This window comes from Salminus brasiliensis, chromosome 24 (genome assembly GCF_030463535.1).
Source record: "Salminus brasiliensis chromosome 24, fSalBra1.hap2, whole genome shotgun sequence".
NCBI lineage: Eukaryota > Metazoa > Chordata > Actinopteri > Characiformes > Bryconidae > Salminus > Salminus brasiliensis.
The window spans coordinates 28,522,490-28,539,892 of NC_132901.1; the positions used below are offsets into that span (position 1 = coordinate 28,522,490).

The 17,403-nt window shown below is 41.3% G+C and overlaps 2 protein-coding genes across 3 annotated transcripts; both read left to right on the forward strand.

Annotated features, from left to right (window-relative positions):
- The first annotated feature begins 289 nt into the window (after positions 1-289).
- Positions 290-13,586, forward strand: LOC140546695 (NACHT, LRR and PYD domains-containing protein 1 homolog). The gene is made up of 14 exons (XM_072670078.1): positions 290-350; positions 3,387-3,468; positions 3,596-3,636; positions 7,360-7,391; positions 8,011-8,078; positions 8,339-8,553; positions 8,654-8,895; positions 8,972-9,091; positions 11,771-11,903; positions 12,028-12,057; positions 12,142-12,171; positions 12,930-13,046; positions 13,192-13,229; positions 13,566-13,586. The coding sequence occupies exons 1-14, from the start codon at positions 326-328 to the stop codon at positions 13,584-13,586; spliced, it is 1,194 nt and encodes a 397-aa protein (XP_072526179.1). The 5' UTR covers positions 290-325.
- On the forward strand, positions 13,441-17,260 carry LOC140546403 (NACHT, LRR and PYD domains-containing protein 1 homolog). 2 transcript variants are annotated; one of them, XM_072669624.1, is made up of 8 exons: positions 13,441-13,968; positions 14,555-14,769; positions 14,848-15,095; positions 15,255-15,389; positions 15,475-15,601; positions 16,200-16,235; positions 16,490-16,519; positions 16,635-17,260. In XM_072669624.1, exons 1-8 carry the CDS (start codon positions 13,904-13,906, stop codon positions 16,901-16,903), a joined length of 1,125 nt encoding a protein of 374 aa, XP_072525725.1. In that variant the 5' UTR covers positions 13,441-13,903; the 3' UTR covers positions 16,904-17,260. The 2 variants fall into 2 exon arrangements, with proteins under 2 accessions (XP_072525725.1, XP_072525724.1); XM_072669623.1 differs by lacking the exon at positions 13,441-13,968 and having other exon boundaries at positions 14,187-14,769.
- The last annotated feature ends 143 nt before the right edge of the window (positions 17,261-17,403 follow it).

A 17,403-nucleotide genomic window follows, 5' to 3' on the forward strand; every position in this document is an offset into this window, starting at 1 on the left:
TTTAGAACATTTAAACAGTTCTGGCTTTTGAGACAAACAAGAATCCAGGTAAGCATCAGTCTAATCTCCAGTTTCAGCCCAACTTCAACTTGTTCGGATGTTCTCCAGCAAAGATCAGACCTAAGTCTTAAAAACAACTTTAACAATTCAGCATTCGGGTGAGATTGGGAATTAGGGTGTTCCTCACATTTACCAAAGCATTTCATCAGTGCAGGAACAGTTTCCTGTTCATCTCTACTAAACCTTTCTGTGGTTCTATTTGATGAAGATCAAGCAACACCACATCTGATCTCTGAACCCTGAGCATGAACCTGTGAAGGGAAAAATGGGGAGTTGCTCATCTAAATCAGGTGAGCAGTCAAACATGTTATCATCTAGAAATTAACCTTAAATATAACTTTAATCCACTGAAGGAGTGAAGAATGCTTTGGCATGACTGATGTTTAGAGATCAGATTACAGTCTGATCTGAGCACAGACTCATAGACATACCTTACCTGTGTGAGTTTATCCATGATAATAATTATGATTTTAATAAAGAACTGTATGTGGAGGTAAATAGAGAATACAGAAGTGTATCAGTTAAAATACTGTTCTGGATTATATATTATGAGCCTCATTCATTAAACCTTTTGTAAAAACATAAACAAACTGTGAAGAAATTGAGTAAAATGGGCGTTTCACGATAACCATAACCATAACATCTGGACGGCAGTGAAATCGCTGAGCGATTGGTATGTTCACGTTCTCATGTGATCACATTCCCAACAGCTACAGTTCCAACAACAGGCTGATTTCATTTTCCTTCAGAAAGTTTTTTGTTCAGTGATCCATAAAGCGTTTAATGTCCATAAGAGGAGATCTGATACAAGCACTCAGACTAAATTCCACATCTGCCTGGAATTATCACAGAGCGAATCCAGAGCTCAGTGGTACAGTAGGTAATTCAGCCTCTAATTTTCTTAGAGGATGACAGAGAAAACACACCTGATTGATCCGGACAGGAATAAACTGCCAGAGAAGCCCCAGTGAAAGAGGGAATGGCTCTGTTATTGGCTCTGTTATTAGGGCTTTTTCCAGGGCTGTTATAGGTTCTGTTATTGGCTCTGTTGTAGGGTCTGTTATAGGGTCTGTTATTGGCTCTGTTGTAGGGTCTGTTATAGGTTCTGTTATTGGCTCTGTTGTAGGGTCTGTTGTAGGGTCTGTTATAGGGTCTGTTATAGACTCTGTTGTAGGGTCTGTTATTGGCTCTGTTGTAGGGTCTGTTGTAGGGTCTGTTATAGGGTCTGTTATAGACTCTGTTGTAGGGTCTGTTATAGGGTCTGTTATAGGGTCTGTTATTGGCTCTGTTGTAGGGTCTGTTGTAGGGTCTGTTATTGGCTCTGTTAATGGGTCTGTTGTAGGCTCTGTTATAGGGTCTGTTATTGGCTCTGTTATTGGCTCTGTTGTAGGGTCTGTTATAGGGTCTGTTATTGGCTCTGTTGTAGGGTCTGTTATTGGCTCTGTTGTAGGGTCTGTTATTGGCTCTGTTGTAGGGTCTGTTGTAGGGTCTGTTATTGGCTCTGTTAATGGGTCTGTTGTAGGCTCTGTTATAGGGTCTGTTATTGGGTCTGTTACTGGGTCTGTTACTGGGTCTGTTATTGGGTCTGTTACTGGGTCTGTTATAGGCTCTGTTACTGGGTCTGTTACTGGGTCTGTTATAGGCTCTGTTAATGGGTCTGTTACTGGGTCTGTTATTGGCTCTGTTAATGGGTCTGTTACTGGGTCTGTTACTGGGTCTGTTGTAGTGTCTGTTATAGGCTCTGTTTTTGGGTCTGTTACTGGGTCTGTTATAGGCTCTGTTGTAGAGTTTGTTATAAGCTATGTTAGAGCTTCTGTTATAGGCTCGGTTATTGGCTCTGTTATAGGGTCTGTTATAGGCTCTGTTCTTGAGTTTTTTATTGGCTCTGTTATATGGTTTGTCAATGGCTCGGTTATAGGGCCTGTTATAGGCTCTGTTATATGCTTTGTTATAGGCTCTGTTATAGTGTCGATTATAGGGTCTGTTATTGGGTTTGTTATTAGATCTTTTATAGGGTCTGTTATTGGCTCTGTTATTGGGTCTGTAATTGGATCTGTTATAGGGTCTGTAATTGGGTATGTTATTGGGTCTGTTATAGGGTTTGTTATAGGGTCTGTTATTGGGTATGTTATAGGGTCTGTTATTGGCTCTGTTGTAGGGTCTGTTATAGGTTCTGTTATTGGCTCTGTTGTAGGGTCTGTTATAGGGTCTGTTATAGACTCTGTTATTGGCTCTGTTGTAGGGTCTGTTATTGGCTCTGTTGTAGGGTCTGTTGTAGGGTCTGTTATTGGCTCTGTTAATGGGTCTGTTGTAGGCTCTGTTATAGGGTCTGTTATTGGCTCTGTTATTGGCTCTGTTGTAGGGTCTGTTATAGGGTCTGTTATTGGCTCTGTTGTAGGGTCTGTTATTGGCTCTGTTGTAGGGTCTGTTGTAGGGTCTGTTATTGGCTCTGTTAATGGGTCTGTTGTAGGCTCTGTTGTAGGCTCTGTTATAGGGTCTGTTATTGGGTCTGTTACTGGGTCTGTTATTGGCTCTGTTATAGGCTCTGTTATTGGGTCTGTCATGGGGTCTGTTATAGGGTTTGTTATAGGCTTTGTTATTGGGTTTGTTATTGGATCTGTTATAGGGTGTGTCATTGGCTCTATTATAGGCTCTGTTATTGGTATGTTATAGGCTCTGTTATTGGGTCTGTTATAGGCTATGTTATTGGGTTTGTTATTGGGTCTGTTATAGGGTATGTCATTGGCTCTATTATTGGCTCTGTTAATTGCTCTGTTATAGGGTCTGCTATGGCCACCAGTAGAAATGGCTGATCTTGTAAAACTGCTGGATTTATCAGACAGAGCCCTGCACAAGGAGCTTTAGTATTTTTAGAGGTTGTACAAGTTTGTTAGCTGAGAGTGAGAGTAAGGCTCGCTGGTCAGCAAACTTCAGATTTCCGAAACCCATTCTTCTGTATTTATGTAACATTCCAGTCCAACAGACCCCGCCCTATTCCTGTATCTGTAGAGGTGCTGTCTGTGCCAGTGGAAGAGTAAATCATCCCAGGATATTCGGATTACATTTATATAAGATTCTGGGGTAATTCCCTCTTTCACTGGGGTCCCTCTGTTAAATTAGACCTGAGATAAATGTGTAGTCACTACGCAAACCTTGCGCCTGCTCAGGGGCAGGTCTAGAGTTTATTCATACTTTAATGATTTGAGACTACAAACTTTTTATGTGTTTTTACACATGATTTTCTCTCAAATTTACCCTGCTCACATTTCACGAATGAGGTCCAGTGTAGGTACTGATCTTTCTTTTTTTCTTGACAACCTGAGAAGTAAAGAAGGACGAGGAGGGTGAAGATCTCGGAGGAAGTGTGTGGAGTAAAAAAGAAATTCACTCTAAAAGTGTCTCTCAGAGGTAATAGAGCCCCAATAACTGTCTAGCACACTGTTATGGTTCTGTCAGTTTAATTAAATTGTTTATAATGCAGTGTTTTACACAAACAGTCTTCAGGAGCTTTATTAATTGTGTTTGTCCATTTTAGAAAACACCAGTCTGATTGGTTTGAGCTTCAAGGACCAAGTGGTAATTCTTTTTGATTGATTGATTGATTTTTTTAATGTGTTGCGAACTTTGTACCATAAAATCATCTTTTTTATTGTTCAGTTTCACAAACACAGTCTGTAGAGTAAAAAGTTAAAACTCTGAATACTGAATTAACTGGAATAATAGGCCTCACTGTTCAGACTTCGAAATCTGTCATGTACTGATGGACTGACTCAGATCAGATCATGGATGCTGAGTAAAGGATGAGACTGTGTCACTGCTCAGTGGAGTCATTTGTAGGTGTATTTCAGATCCAGCAGACTCTCTCCAGCACTTGGTACCTCTTTTTGGATAAGCAGAAAATAATTCTATATAATTTGAGGTTAAATCAGTTTACATAATAAAGTTCAGGACGATGGCGCTTAGTGCTGTGAAAACATATTTACCTTTTTTTTAGATCTTTAATCAGGATTTAATATTAGACTACTAGACTCTTCAAATACATTTTCATCTACAAATACATGATTACTACGGACGAGTACTACGGGAGTGCGCTGATCAGATCTCCGAGGTACTGGCAGACATTTTCAATGTCTCCCTCACCCAGGCAGCTGTTCCCACCTGCCTGAAGACCGCCACCATCATCCCGGTCCCCAAGAGCTCCACAGTGACAGGTCTGAATGACTACCGGCCGATAGCTCTCACGCCGATAGTCACTAAATGCTTTGAAAGACTGGTTATGACCCACATCAAAGCCACCATCGACGTCACTGTGGACCCACACCAGTATGCCTACAGGAGGAACCGATCCACAGATGATGCCATTTCCTCTGTGGTCCACACTGCCCTCACCCACCTGGAGCAGAAGGACTCTTATGTCCGTATGCTCTTTGTGGACTTCACTTCCGCCTTCAACACCATGATACCCCAGACCCTGACAGATAAGCTCTCCTCACTTGGTCTGCGCTCTTCTCTCTGCAACTGGGTCCTGGACTTCCTGACCAACAGGCCGCAGTCTGTGAGGATCCACAACCTCTCCTCCTCCACCACAATCCTCAGCACTGGCTCCCCTCAGGGCTGTGTGTTGAGCCCCCTCTTGTTCACGCTGCTCACATATGACTGCTCACCCATCCACCCAGGCTGTCATATTGTGAAGTTTGCAGATGACACGGCAGTGGTCGGATGCATCACAAACAGTGATGAGTCTGGCTACAGGCAGGAGGTAGAACACCTGGAGGGTTGGTGCAGAAAGAACAACCTCTGCATCAACATAAAGAAGACGAAGGAGATGATTGTGGACTTCAGAAGGGGCAGACATGCCCACCTCCCCCTGCATGTCGGAGGGTCTGCGGTGGAAGTGGTCTCCAGCTACAGGTACTTGGGTGTTCACCTGAGCAACAACCTCACCTGGAGCAACAACACTTCCAGCCTGGTCAGGAAGGCACATCAGCGGCTCTACTTCCTCAGGCGGTTGAGGCGAGCTGGGCTCGGGAGCTCGGTCCTCACCTCCTTCTACAGATGTGTGGTGGAGAGCGTCCTATGCTCCAGCATCAACGTGTGGCACGGAAGCTGCTCTGCTGCAGACAGGAAAGCTCTGCAGAGGGTGGTGAAGGCTGCACAGAGGTCTGTCGGAGTCAGCCTCCCCACCACCACGGACATATACACCTCCAGATGCAGGAAGAGGGCTACCTGCATCATGAAGGACCCCACTCACCCAGTACACTCACTGTTTGTCCCGCTCCCCTCAGGCAGGAGGCTGCGGAGCATTAAGTGTAGAACGAACAGACTGAGGAACAGCTTCATTCCGGAAGCTGTAAGACTTTTAAACGCCACTTAGTGGAACCACTGCAACGTCACTTTGACGACACTAGTCACTTTAAATACACTCTGCTGCTACCTTCTCCATTTACTGATGCTCTTCTCTCTGTATTTTATTTTCATTTTTACATATATTTTTATATATTTATGTATATTTTATTTATTTAAGTACTGCTGTCTGGGTAAAACTGGGTCCTTGGGTACCACAATTTCGTTCCACCCCATGTACCACATGTGATGCGAATGACAATAAAGTCTCCTTGAATCCTTGAATCCTTGAATTATTTAATTTATTTAAGGAGCAAAATCATTCAACATGTAAATCCCTCGCCTGAGAAAGTAAGACTTCTAACCTGAGTGCAGCTGGCCCTGCAGAAAGGAACCTCACTTATACTTAAGTTCGCTGTCAGAATGATGCAGTCCACATGCTTTAAAATGTTTACACTGCGCCAAAGAAAAGCCAGAACTGAGCTTCTTTTGAGCAAGCTAGTGTCAGCGGTCAACAGTGGCATGAAAAAACTCCCTCAGGTTGAGAGGAAAAAACCTTGAGAGGAACCAAGACTCAGGGAATCGAGGGGACCCCTCCTCTTCAGGTCGACAATGGATAATAACAGTAAAAAACAAAACTGTAATAAAAACAACAATAAAACAAAACTGAATTAAGACAAAAAATGACAATACAAAAAGACGAAAAAGTGAGAAGTCCTGCAGGTAAACAGTCAGAAACGCAAGGCCCCAGAGCAGGAGGGAAAAACACAAGGGGTTAGCAGTAGACCGGGAATTTATATGGGGGGAGGGGGGGTTATGGGGTATAGCGGGACAGAGGACCCGTCGATTTTGAGTGGAGAGTGGTTGTGTCATGCTCTCCTGAAGTCAACAACCATCTCCTTGGTCTTGTCTACATTCAGGTGAAGGTTGTTGACTTTACACCAGTCTGTCAGCTGCTGCACCTCTTCTCTGTATGTTGACTCGTCGCCTTTGCTGATGATACCCAGCACTGTTGTGTTATCAGCAAACTTTATGATGGTGATGACATCGTCCGTGGAGCGGTTGGAACGATATGCAAATTGCAGGGGGTCCAGTTAAGGGGGCAGTTGAGTCTTGATGTTCCTCATGACTAGCTTCTCGAAGCACTTCATAAGGATGAGAGTGAGTGCAACGGGACGGTAGTCATTAAGGCAGGACACGGTGGACTTTGGTGGTGGTTTTGAGGCACATTGGGACTGTGGAGCTGCTCAGGGTGATGTTAAAGATGTCAGTGAGAACATTTATCAACTGGTCTGCACATTCCCTGAGCATTCTGCCAGGGATGTTGTCCGGTGTCACCTGCTTCTGAACTGGTGAACCAGCTGAAAATAAGCAGAATGTGTGTTTTGCAGTGCCCCATTCTAAGTCCTGACTGGACCCAGTAGAGACAATGACTTAATTATGCACTTAATTCTCTCCCAGTATACCTGAATTAAAGCAGAGAGGAACTGGTTAGAAAGGCTCTACAACAATAAAAATGACTTTTTTTATTATTAGAAAATTATTAGAAGTATTGGTTGCAATTATTTAAATTATTAGAAGTATTGGTTGCATTTATTGCTGATAAAGATCATGGAGCAGGTTATCGATTTTAAGAGGGCAGTTATTTTTTCATATATATGACTTACATGTTGGGTAACTGCTCCATAAATAAGTGAAATTACAATGTAAATGTAAAGTGAGGTCTGATGATGTCTAAAGGAAGTGTTGTGTAACCTTCTTAAGGTTGTGTAAAGTTATGTACTGTGTCATTAATTTATAGATGTGTATTTCCGATCCAGCAGCTTATAATCATTATTTCATCCCTGGACCCCAGTTGGAATGGGAAGCTTCCCCTGAGTTAAAGCAGGAAATAATATTCTATAATTCATGGATTTTTATTGATTAAAATAATAACCTTTACTATTTTTTCCCCAGGGTGGTTTTGTAGCTTCTGCTCACATGTCGAGGTAAGCTCTGAATTACAGTCACTTTACCTTTTTTTTACCTCAAATCCAGCCTGCAGGACTTCTCCTGAAGTTGTGTGTAAAGCAGTGATGGACACTCATTTCAGAACATTATTATTAGTTTAGAAATCAACTCTGTTCCACTAGTTTTTATATTAATAGCATGTTAAATAACATTGTTTTTACCAAAGGGAATCAACTTTGTACTTGGGTGAATAGCAGAGTGGTCACCTTACTGACTTGTGTTTGGTAGAGTCTAAACTTAGAGGCATCTTTGAATTATTAGACTATTTAAACCAACTGAGGTTATTCTTGGGCAAATAGCGAAGCACTTTTGTAAGTCGCTCTGGAGAAGAGCTTCTGCTAAATGCATTAAATGTAAATGTAACTAAAATACAGAAAAGACTATTAATTTTACTAATGTGCAATCAGTGCACATATTTAAATTGGGTCAATTTGAAGTGCATGCATTTATAGTTATAATGTGTCACATAACTTATTATAAATATGATAAATAACGTTACATGCAAGTATATTTAAATAAGGGAGGGATATTGGTGAGTATTGTGTGAGTTATGTGCTCCCCAAAATTATCTAAATGTTTTGGTTTGTTCTTATCCAGAACTCAACAGGTTGGAAACTAATTGAACCAGATAGAACTTCTCTAGTAGATGGAACTGTAAAGTACAGGTACTGTCATACATTTTGTTTCATTTTGCTCCAACAAAAAGAACCAAAGTCCAGACTCTGCAGTTTAGAGTCTTCAGTATGAATAAATAATTAACAATTACATTATGTCAGAGAAATAGGGAAACAAAAACAATATATAAATGATGATAAATATTTTGAACCATTTTATTATTTGTATTAATATTATATTGTATATGAAATATGTACTAAATCAGCTGCTGTTGTTTTTAAGAATTCAGCTTTTGTGTTTAATTCTCCAGGATCATGGTCACGCCTGGCAGATACCAGTGCAGAGTCACTGGTCTTCGCTGGGAGAACTCCTGTCCAGCTGAACTAGAATACTGTTTGGGTGACTGGGATCATTTTAGTGAATTTCTGGAAAAGGAGGGATTTATTCCTTGTGGTCCTTTAATGGACATCAAAGTCATCTTGGGGGAACTCGCTGCTGTCCATCTACCACACTTCCTCTGTTTAGGTAAAGTCCACTAAAATATATAATGTAAATTATCAATCATAGTGTTACATCTGAAATCACAGGACTTCTGAAGAGGTTCTCACTGAAATTCGTTCTACAGGTTTTCACCAGTGGAGTGAGGTCAGAGTTCTCCGTGAAGAAAACACTGGAGTCTCTTCAGAGATATGTGAGGTTTCACGCTTCCATGCACTTCTGCCAAACCCCACGTTCATGCCAAATGGTGTTCTGGTCAGAAGTGGGTTCCCTGTGAAAGCCCACTGTGACGTGCTGATCTACCGCACTTCCGCTGCTCACCTGACCCTTCATGTGTACCTGGTTCCATGGGATTTGAAAATGAAAGAGGTGAGGATGGTACTATCAGAGCTCTGTGCTAGGTGTGGTGTTCAGCTCTCTGTAATCAGGCGTGTTTTCTCTGAAGTCTGTAGAGAAAAGAGAGAAGGGTAGTGTGAAGATCTCAAGGCCAGGAACAAACGTCCCTCTGCAGATAAAGAAGCACTACATCATCAGCACATCCTGCTTCTCTGAAATCACACCTCGGGTAAATTTATCAAAGACACATTCAGTATCAGCCCTAAAGCTCTTTTTGGTCTCTATACTAGGTTTTGAGTTAAAGTATTAATATATTTATGCTGCTGGTCAGTATTTCTCCAAATATCCAACAAATATTCAGTTTTATTGCTCTTTTTAGCTCTTTTTATTATTTGAGATTTTATTTATTTTTTATTTAATTATAGTTTTATTATACAAGCAACATGATCTCTGCTGCAGTTGAACATATAAACTTTCCGTTTCCAGTATTTGACCAAAAGTGGGAACTTGTCAGACACTAAAAGCCTGTTGAAGCAAAACACATATCAGTCACATATGAACCGTCTGATGTAATGAGCAGCCAACTTGCGGGGGGACAGTACACAAGGTCAGATCTTTAGCTGAAAGCCAAACCCGTTGGCCAAGGCGATAGGTTGGAGCAATAGACAGGAGACAAGCTATTCTGTCTGACAAGTGGTCAGGCAGAATAGCTTTCTGCCTGACCATTTGATCAGCCGACTGGACCCCCGATCCCTGTCCAGGGAACATGGGCGGCACATATCCGTCCTGGCACTCAAAGGGTGACATTCTCAGGGACGAGTGCCAGAGGGTATTATGTGCACACTCTGCCCAAATGAGTTGTTCAGACCAGGTAGCTGGTGAGGAGGAGGCCAGACATCAGAGGGTATACTCCAAGTCCCGATTGACCCTCTTTGTCTTGCCATTAGACTGGGGGTGGAAGCCAGACGAGAGCCTGACCTCTGTCCCCAACAGTCAGCAGAAGGCTCCCCAGAACCGGCTGGTGAATTGAGGCCTCCAGTTTGATATGAGTTCCAGGGGTAGTTTGTGAACACGGACCAGTTCACTAGCTGATGGCAGCTTCAGGAGAGCCACGAAGCTGCCAGCCTTGAAGAACCGGTCCACAACAACCAGAATCACAGTGTTGTCAAGTGACGGGGGCAACCCTGTGATAAAGTCAAGGGACAGATGGGAGGCAAGGGAACGGCCAGTGGGAGCAGCAGACCAGTAAGTCTGGTTCTAGGGTCTTTACATTGGGAGAACAACAAACATGAGGTTACATGAGCAAGCACGTCCCTCTTCATGCTGGGCCACCAGAATTGCCGTCACAGAAGTTCAAGCATGTGTGTAGCCCCTGGGTGGGATGCCTGGGAGGACGCATGGTCTCACTGAAGTACCTGTTCCCTGACAGGCCCGGGTACATACAGCTGATCCAGGGGGCCACCACCCGGTTCAATGAGGTGGGCTCGCTTGACCTCGTCATCTGGTCCCCATTGGATGAGAGCCACAATCTGGGTTTCAGAAACTATGGTTGTGGGCATGTTCGATAGAGGAGGGGATTCCCACTGGTGAGAGAGAGCATCGGGCTTGATGTTGGTCTGGCTAATCCAGCCTGGTTGGAAAATACAAAATCAAACCGAGTGAAGAACAATCCCTACCTGATCTGGCACGGATTAAGACATTTGGATGTAGGCCAAATTCTTGTGCCAAGGCACATCAGCTCTCAAGGCACATCAGCAGCTCAGCAGCTATGTTCACAGATGGAAAAATGAATCATATCAAGAAAAGAACACTGCCCCTACTGTAAAACATGGAGGAGGCTCTGTTATGTACTGGGGCTGCTTTGCTGCATCTGGCTCAGGGTGTCTTGAATCTGTGCAGGGTACAATGAAATCTCAAGACTATCAAGGGATTCTAGAGAGAAATGTGCTGCCCAGTGTCAGAAAGCTTGGTCTCAGTCGCAGGTCATGGGTCTTGCAACAGGATAATGACCCAAAACACACAGCTAAAGAGGAAGAGGAAAACATTGAACTATTCTGAAGTGACCTTCTATGAGCCCTGACCTAAATCCTATTGAGCATCTTTGGAAGGAGCTGAAACATGCCGTCTGGAAAAGGCAGCCTTCAAACCTGAGACAACTGGAGCAGTTTGCTCATGAGGAGTGGGCCAAAATACCTGCTGAGAGGTGCAGAAGTCTCATCGACAGTTACAGGGATCGTTTGACTGCAGTGATTGCCTCAAAATGTTGAGCAACAAAATATTAAGTTAAGGGTACCATCATTTCTGTCCAGGCCTGTTTTATGAGTTTATTTTTTTTTATAATTCTGTTGAAGCATGGCTGAAAAGCAATGTCTGACTTTCATTGGTTCATTTTCATAGCATTTTTATTTATTATGACTTTTGTCAGATTCAAGTTATTTCTGTGACCTTTGTGGGCTTTTCTTTCATTAACCGAGGGGTGCCAACAATTTTGTCCACATGTGTACTAGAAATGGGTGAAAAAACTGTGCATCTAGGGTGAGGGAAAAGGTGGGAAAATGAACACTAAACACAAAAGGACATAAGAGGGAACTGAAGTGTAACAAGGAAGGCAGACACTCCAGGCTTTCCTCTGTGAACACACAATTATTTATATTTAAAAATAAACTATATTATATTTACACCTTTCTGCACTTCTATTAGTTGGGCTAAGATATTTAAATTGCTCTTGTTTGATTGGTTTGCTAAAAATATGTACATTTTGCTAATAAACCTAATTTGTAATGGGGGTTGAATAATTTCACATGGAAGCTGTATCTCCATATTCTGCTTTATTCTGCTACAGCTATTTTTAATGAAAGGCTCAATGTGTGTTCTAAAATCCCTCTCTTTCTCCCTTCTTTCTCTGCAGAAGCTGAAATTCAGATACACCAGCAAAGCCCCAAAGTTTTTCAAGCTGTACATTAAGGATGCAGAAAATTACATTTTTTTAAATTTAATGACTGAAGAAAAGAAATCAGTGTGGACAGCTTACCTACGACCAGGTAGAATAACCCACCTGTACAACCAGATTGTGTTCTTATATTATTCATATTATTGATATATAATATTATTCATGATAATTGTGATATTACTCCTGAGTTTTTGCTGTTCTTATGTGGTCTTCAGATGAGATCAGTAGGAAACCCAGTGATGTTGGTAAGTAAACAGTTCTGTGTTTTTACACAAAGACAGAAAAACAATTATTTGTGATTCTGACCTTTAACCTTTACTGCTCTGCAGACGTAATGGAAGGACCCTTTTTCTCTCCTGGTGAGAAAAATTACATTCACGTTCTTATCCAGAGCGACTTACAAAAGTGCTTTGCTATTTACTTAAGAAAAACCTCAGCTAGTTTGAAAAGGCTAAAATTCAAAGATACCTCTAAGTCTAACCTCTAAGTCTAAAATCTCCTGCTTTAGTTGGAGTAACTGTCTCTACTGTCCAGAGAAGAAGAGTTTCTACTAGATTTAGGAGGAACATTGCTGTGAAGATTTGATTGCATTTAATGACAAGAGCATTGGTGAACCCAAAAGTACTGGATGGAGCTCCACCACCATCATTCCCAGCTCAATTCTGGGGGGGGGGGGGTTTATAACTTCCTAACCCCATTCCTGGCATTAGGCAGCATGGAGCCAATAGGTTCATGATGTTGATCTGCTCCAGAGAGTCCTATTCTATTGGCAGTACTTCTCTACAGGGACTACATCTGTGTCAGCAAAGGGTGCAACTCTAGCTTTGGACATGCAGTGTAATAGTTCATAAGAGAACATGTGCAGTAAGTACGTAAATATCAGGATCTATAGGCCCCTATAGAGTAGATCTATAGAGTAGTTTGGTACTGGTAGATATTTAAGGACCAGGTATTAGAGGGAAGCAGTAGTGTTGCTGTATCCCTTATTTAAAGGTGTAAATGAGAAAATCTTAAACCTGGTCAAGCAGTTCTTTCTTTTAAATTGACTTTGTGGTAAAACAGACTGAGACTGAGTCCTCACCTCCAGCCCTAAATTATTTTGGTTCTTAACCTCCAGCCCTGACGAGGACTGTCTGGAAAGAGTGCAAGGCTCCAATGGTTAAAATGGAAGGGGTAATGGAGGCTATGTCAAAAACAGCTCCTGACCAGACAGAAGAAATTGACAGCCCTGAAAGTAAGTGCAGTGTTTGTAAATACAGTGATACAGTGCTTGTCTGTCTCTCTCTTTTCCACAGTGTAACTAAGAACAGTAAATGATTAATTACTGAAGTCTGTAGAGGAACATTCGATTCTTTAATAATTTAATAAAAACATTTTAGGCTCAAGAAACTTTTGTACATCGTGCTCCAGTTTTCAGGTAAGCTCTGAATCACAGTCTTTGTATTTTTCAAATCTTTACCAACCAATTAACCCTCAAATTCTCTGAATTCCTAATATGAGAATGATTTTAATCTTTGATTTTGTTTATATCTATTATTATTAATAGTGTTATTAATAGTGTTTTGCTTGTTTACATTGAATTTCTGAGAACAAGAACACATTTGCAGCACAAACCATATGTAGGAAATCTTCTCTCAAGGCCTAGATCTTCAAATCTGGACCTTTATTCCAGTTACCAGTTCTGGATTTTGTTCTCAGTAGAAGTTAAAGGAACAGTTAATGGAACTGTTGTCCATGTTGTCCACCTACCAAGGATTACAAAGTTCAGGCCTGAAAACTGGATTCAAGGTCCAGGTTTGAAGACCTCTAGTCTACAGCATCACAGTCAGTCAGCATCAGTCCACTGAAAAAAGTGGACAAATTTTAATTGGTTATAAATATTATTGCATTAATAAATAAATAAAGAATAAATATATTTGACTGTTTCAGTCAAAGTCCAGATCTGTTTAGGTTGTTATGCTGAAATTCTGCAAATAAATGGGAGTTTTATCACAGACTGTACTAAAAGTAAAACTCAGTAAACCATCAGTCATCAGTTATTGGCGGAAACTTTCTTAAAACGTGAACAGTTTATTTACTGTGTAACAGTTTATGATGCAGAACAGAGTAAATTGGATGCTGATTGATCCAGAAGCTGATGGAAATCTCCACTACAGGTAGGTGTTTTGCTCTGTTTTTTTTGTTTCTTTGTTTGTTTTTATTAGATAACCAGTGCAAATTATACAGAATGGACTGATATTTATAACTGATATAATGTACTGTACTGATATTTTCACCTGAAAATCTAGCCCCAGTTACACAGTGGCCCCAGTTTCACATCACAAAGATGTTCACTGTAACATCAAAAAAACCATTGAATTTTAGTTAAATTAAAATTTAGGTTGACGCCAAAACCCAACTTTATACAAATGTAAAATTATGGTTGGAAATCAAAGTGACATATCCATCAAAAACTGTTGGCAATCAAGTTCCATCATTGTACAGCATTTAAAATTGGTTACTTAACACCATGAATTAAAAACAATGTATCTAACAATAGAAATTATTGTTGTGTGGACGTTAACATAAAACATTTATCGCTGTGCTGACACTGAAATGTGGTCCTACATACAAGATAACAATGTCTATTGAAGTCCCCATAGTCTGGCAACCCTGGTAAGCTTTCATGTATAAAGATGTAAAAAGCACATACACAATCTTACATCATCTGGCACCTTGTACTTGTACCGCTTTGTCTGTCAGGGTCAGCTCACCTGCTGGGAGATACCAGTGTTCAGTATCTGGTCTCCGCTGGGTCTGTGATGGTGATGTTAGCCTGAAGTATCATTTTGCTGACTGGGCGTCGTATAGAGAAGACCTCAGAAGGATGCAGTTTGAACCTTGTGGACCTTTAATGGACATCACCGTCGTCTCTGGTGTTCTTACAGAAGCTCATCTTCCACATTTTGCCTGTTTAGGTGAGGTCGTGGGTTTGGAGGATCATCTTCTCAAATTCACTGCTGGTTGACTGGTGCTAAAACTCTTTACGTTCACAGGTTCGAGCCCCTCCCCGGAAGACGAGATCAGAGTTCTAGACGTTCAGGATGGGGGAATGTTCTTGGAGAAGTGTGAGCTGACTTGCTCCCATGCCAAGCTTCTCCACCCCACCTTCTCACCTAAAGGCTTGCTGATCAGAAGTGGATTCCCTGTGAAAGTTCACTGTGAGGTGTTGATCTACCAAACCTTGACTGCCCACCTGACCCTTCATGTGTATTTGGTGACCTGTGATCCCAAAACTATACAGGTAAAGCACATTTTTACTGAAGGTCATAAAATAAATAGCCAGTATTCATGGCTGCTGACCTAATAATGAAATTTTAAACATTAATCAAATGATAATCCAGATAATGAAATTCCGTTCCACCTGTAATACCTGTGCACTTTGTTCTCATCCTGGCTGCAGGAAGTGGACAGGCAGGAGAAAGACTCTGTAAAAATCTTAAAACCAGCTCCAAGAAAATCTCTGCAAACGAACAGCTGGTTCTCAATTCAGACAAAGAAGGAAAACAACCCCTTTTGTTCTAAGATTAATCCTGAGGTATTTTTATTATTACCCAGAACAGCTACATTTCTGTGCATGTACATTAAAACTGAAACCTTGTACCTGTCAATCTTTTCTTTAGAGTCTGAAGCTGAGACACTCCCCTATTAATTTCTTTGAGATTTACGTAAAACATGCAGAAGAGGACATTGAGCTTCAGTTGATTAATGATAAGATGGATGAAGTTTGGGTTGCAGAAATTCGAGCAGGTAAATCCAACAGCAAACAGGTTCTGTGTTTATACAGGGGAATGTGGGGTGTGACCAGGAGTCTTCCAGTCTATACGCAAATTTCTTATACTTATAGCTACATTTAAAAAGGTAAAGGTGCACGTATTTGTCACTGTGCACTGTACAGCGAAATGTGTCCTCCGCATTTAACCCATCTGGTAGTGAACACACACTCACACACACACACATGTGTTAGGGGCAGTGAGTACACACACACACACACACACACCCAAAGCGGTGGGCAGCCAACTCCAGCGCCCGGGGAGCAGAGAGGGTAAAGGGCCTTGCTCAAACAGTGCCCAACAGTGGCAGCTTGCCGAGCCCGGGAATCGAATTTAATTAATGAAAGGAAGGAATCTGTACGGGAGCATCATTTAATATTGGTTGGTGTAGCGTAGTGGGAACTCTTCAGCCCTAGGGCAGACCAGGGTCAGTTCACTGGCCAGGCAAGCACACCACTCTACACTCAAAGACTCCTAACTCAACATTCTTCTACTGGTGTAACATGATTCACATGTAGGAGCTCTACATTTAAACTGCTGTAAATGTGCATAATTGTCTGTTTCTTGTATTTTAGAGGAATACAGGAAGGCTTACAGTTTCACTTGCAGTGGTAAGTGTCAGTAAACTGCATAGTCTGCATAAGTTCAATTACATAGTCCACATAGGTTCTATTACATAGTCCGCATAGGTTCTATTACATAGTCTGCATAGGTTCAATTATAGGTTCTGGACTACATTTATAGATCTGGTTACCCAGAGGGATGTCCTGAGATCAGAGTCCCCTTGTCCTTGTAAACTTGTTTCCTGTATATTTATACATTTGTATGAACAAAATACTATGAGTGTGTGTGTTTATTTTTATAGACAGACAAAAAGATCCATCCAAGGAATACGGTAAGTTCACCCAAAATATACAGAACTGTGCAAAGTCAGAATGGCCTGGAAATGTTTAAGAAACACCTGTGTTTCCACTGATTATGTTTGGATGTTCTCCCTTCCCTGTTTCCAGCTGTGTGGTTTGTGAATAAACACAGGACTGCGCTCATTCAGAAGGTCTCATTAGTGACCCCTATTGCAGATGACCTAAAGGATTTAATTGGAGATGAGAAGTACTCCATCATTACTGAAAGTAAAACCTCACAGGAGAAGATGAGGAAAATCTACTCTTTCCTGACTGGAGGGCAGAGACTGGAGGAGAGGTTTTATAAGAGTCTGCTAAGACATGAGACTCCGCTGGTTAAAGAACTGACTGGAGCAGATCAGAGTTTGTGTAGATGATTGATCAGCTTCTATAAAAAAATCTCACATTTCCTGAACTGTGACTGACACTCAAGACCTGATTCTCTAATATGCAGTATTACAGCATCAAGATCCCTTTAGTTCAGATGATTAGATATACGGAGTAAGATAAGATAGCTCATGCAGTGAGCTCAGTTTATTAGGTCCTGGAGGTAAAGAGGTCACTAAAGGTCAGGCAAACCGTTTCAGTTTCAGTTTTCAGTTTCTTCTACTGATATGTTGTGAATGCAGTGTAAATCTTTCCTTACTGTACTGTACTGTAAAACATGGCTCATATAACCTGTTTATTTGACTTTGTATTTTTCCATTTAAAGTGTTTAGTAAAATGTTACCACACAAGCTTTTTTTTTTACTAAAATAACTTTTTAAACTGTATTTTTGTAGAAAACAAATTATTAAAATGTATTATCTTTTTGTCACTGATTCTTCTTTGTCCTGAGCTGACAGATGTTTCCCCTTTTTAAGATTCCTGCATAATT

Excerpts from the sequence above, each read along its gene's own strand:
- LOC140546695 (XM_072670078.1), top strand. The coding sequence starts at position 326 with ATGGGGAGTTGCTCATCTAAATCAG. Across the intron at positions 8,896-8,971 it reads GGGATTTGAAAATGAAAGAG|TCTGTAGAGAAAAGAGAGAA; the intron begins GTGAGGATGGTA and ends TTTTCTCTGAAG. Across the intron at positions 13,230-13,565 it reads CATCGTGCTCCAGTTTTCAG|GATTACAAAGTTCAGGCCTG; the intron begins GTAAGCTCTGAA and ends CCACCTACCAAG.
- LOC140546403 (XM_072669623.1), top strand. The coding sequence starts at position 14,478 with ATGTATAAAGATGTAAAAAGCACATACACAATCTTACATCATCTGGCA. Across the intron at positions 14,770-14,847 it reads TCCACATTTTGCCTGTTTAG|GTTCGAGCCCCTCCCCGGAA; the intron begins GTGAGGTCGTGG and ends TTACGTTCACAG. Across the intron at positions 15,390-15,474 it reads GTTCTAAGATTAATCCTGAG|AGTCTGAAGCTGAGACACTC; the intron begins GTATTTTTATTA and ends TCTTTTCTTTAG.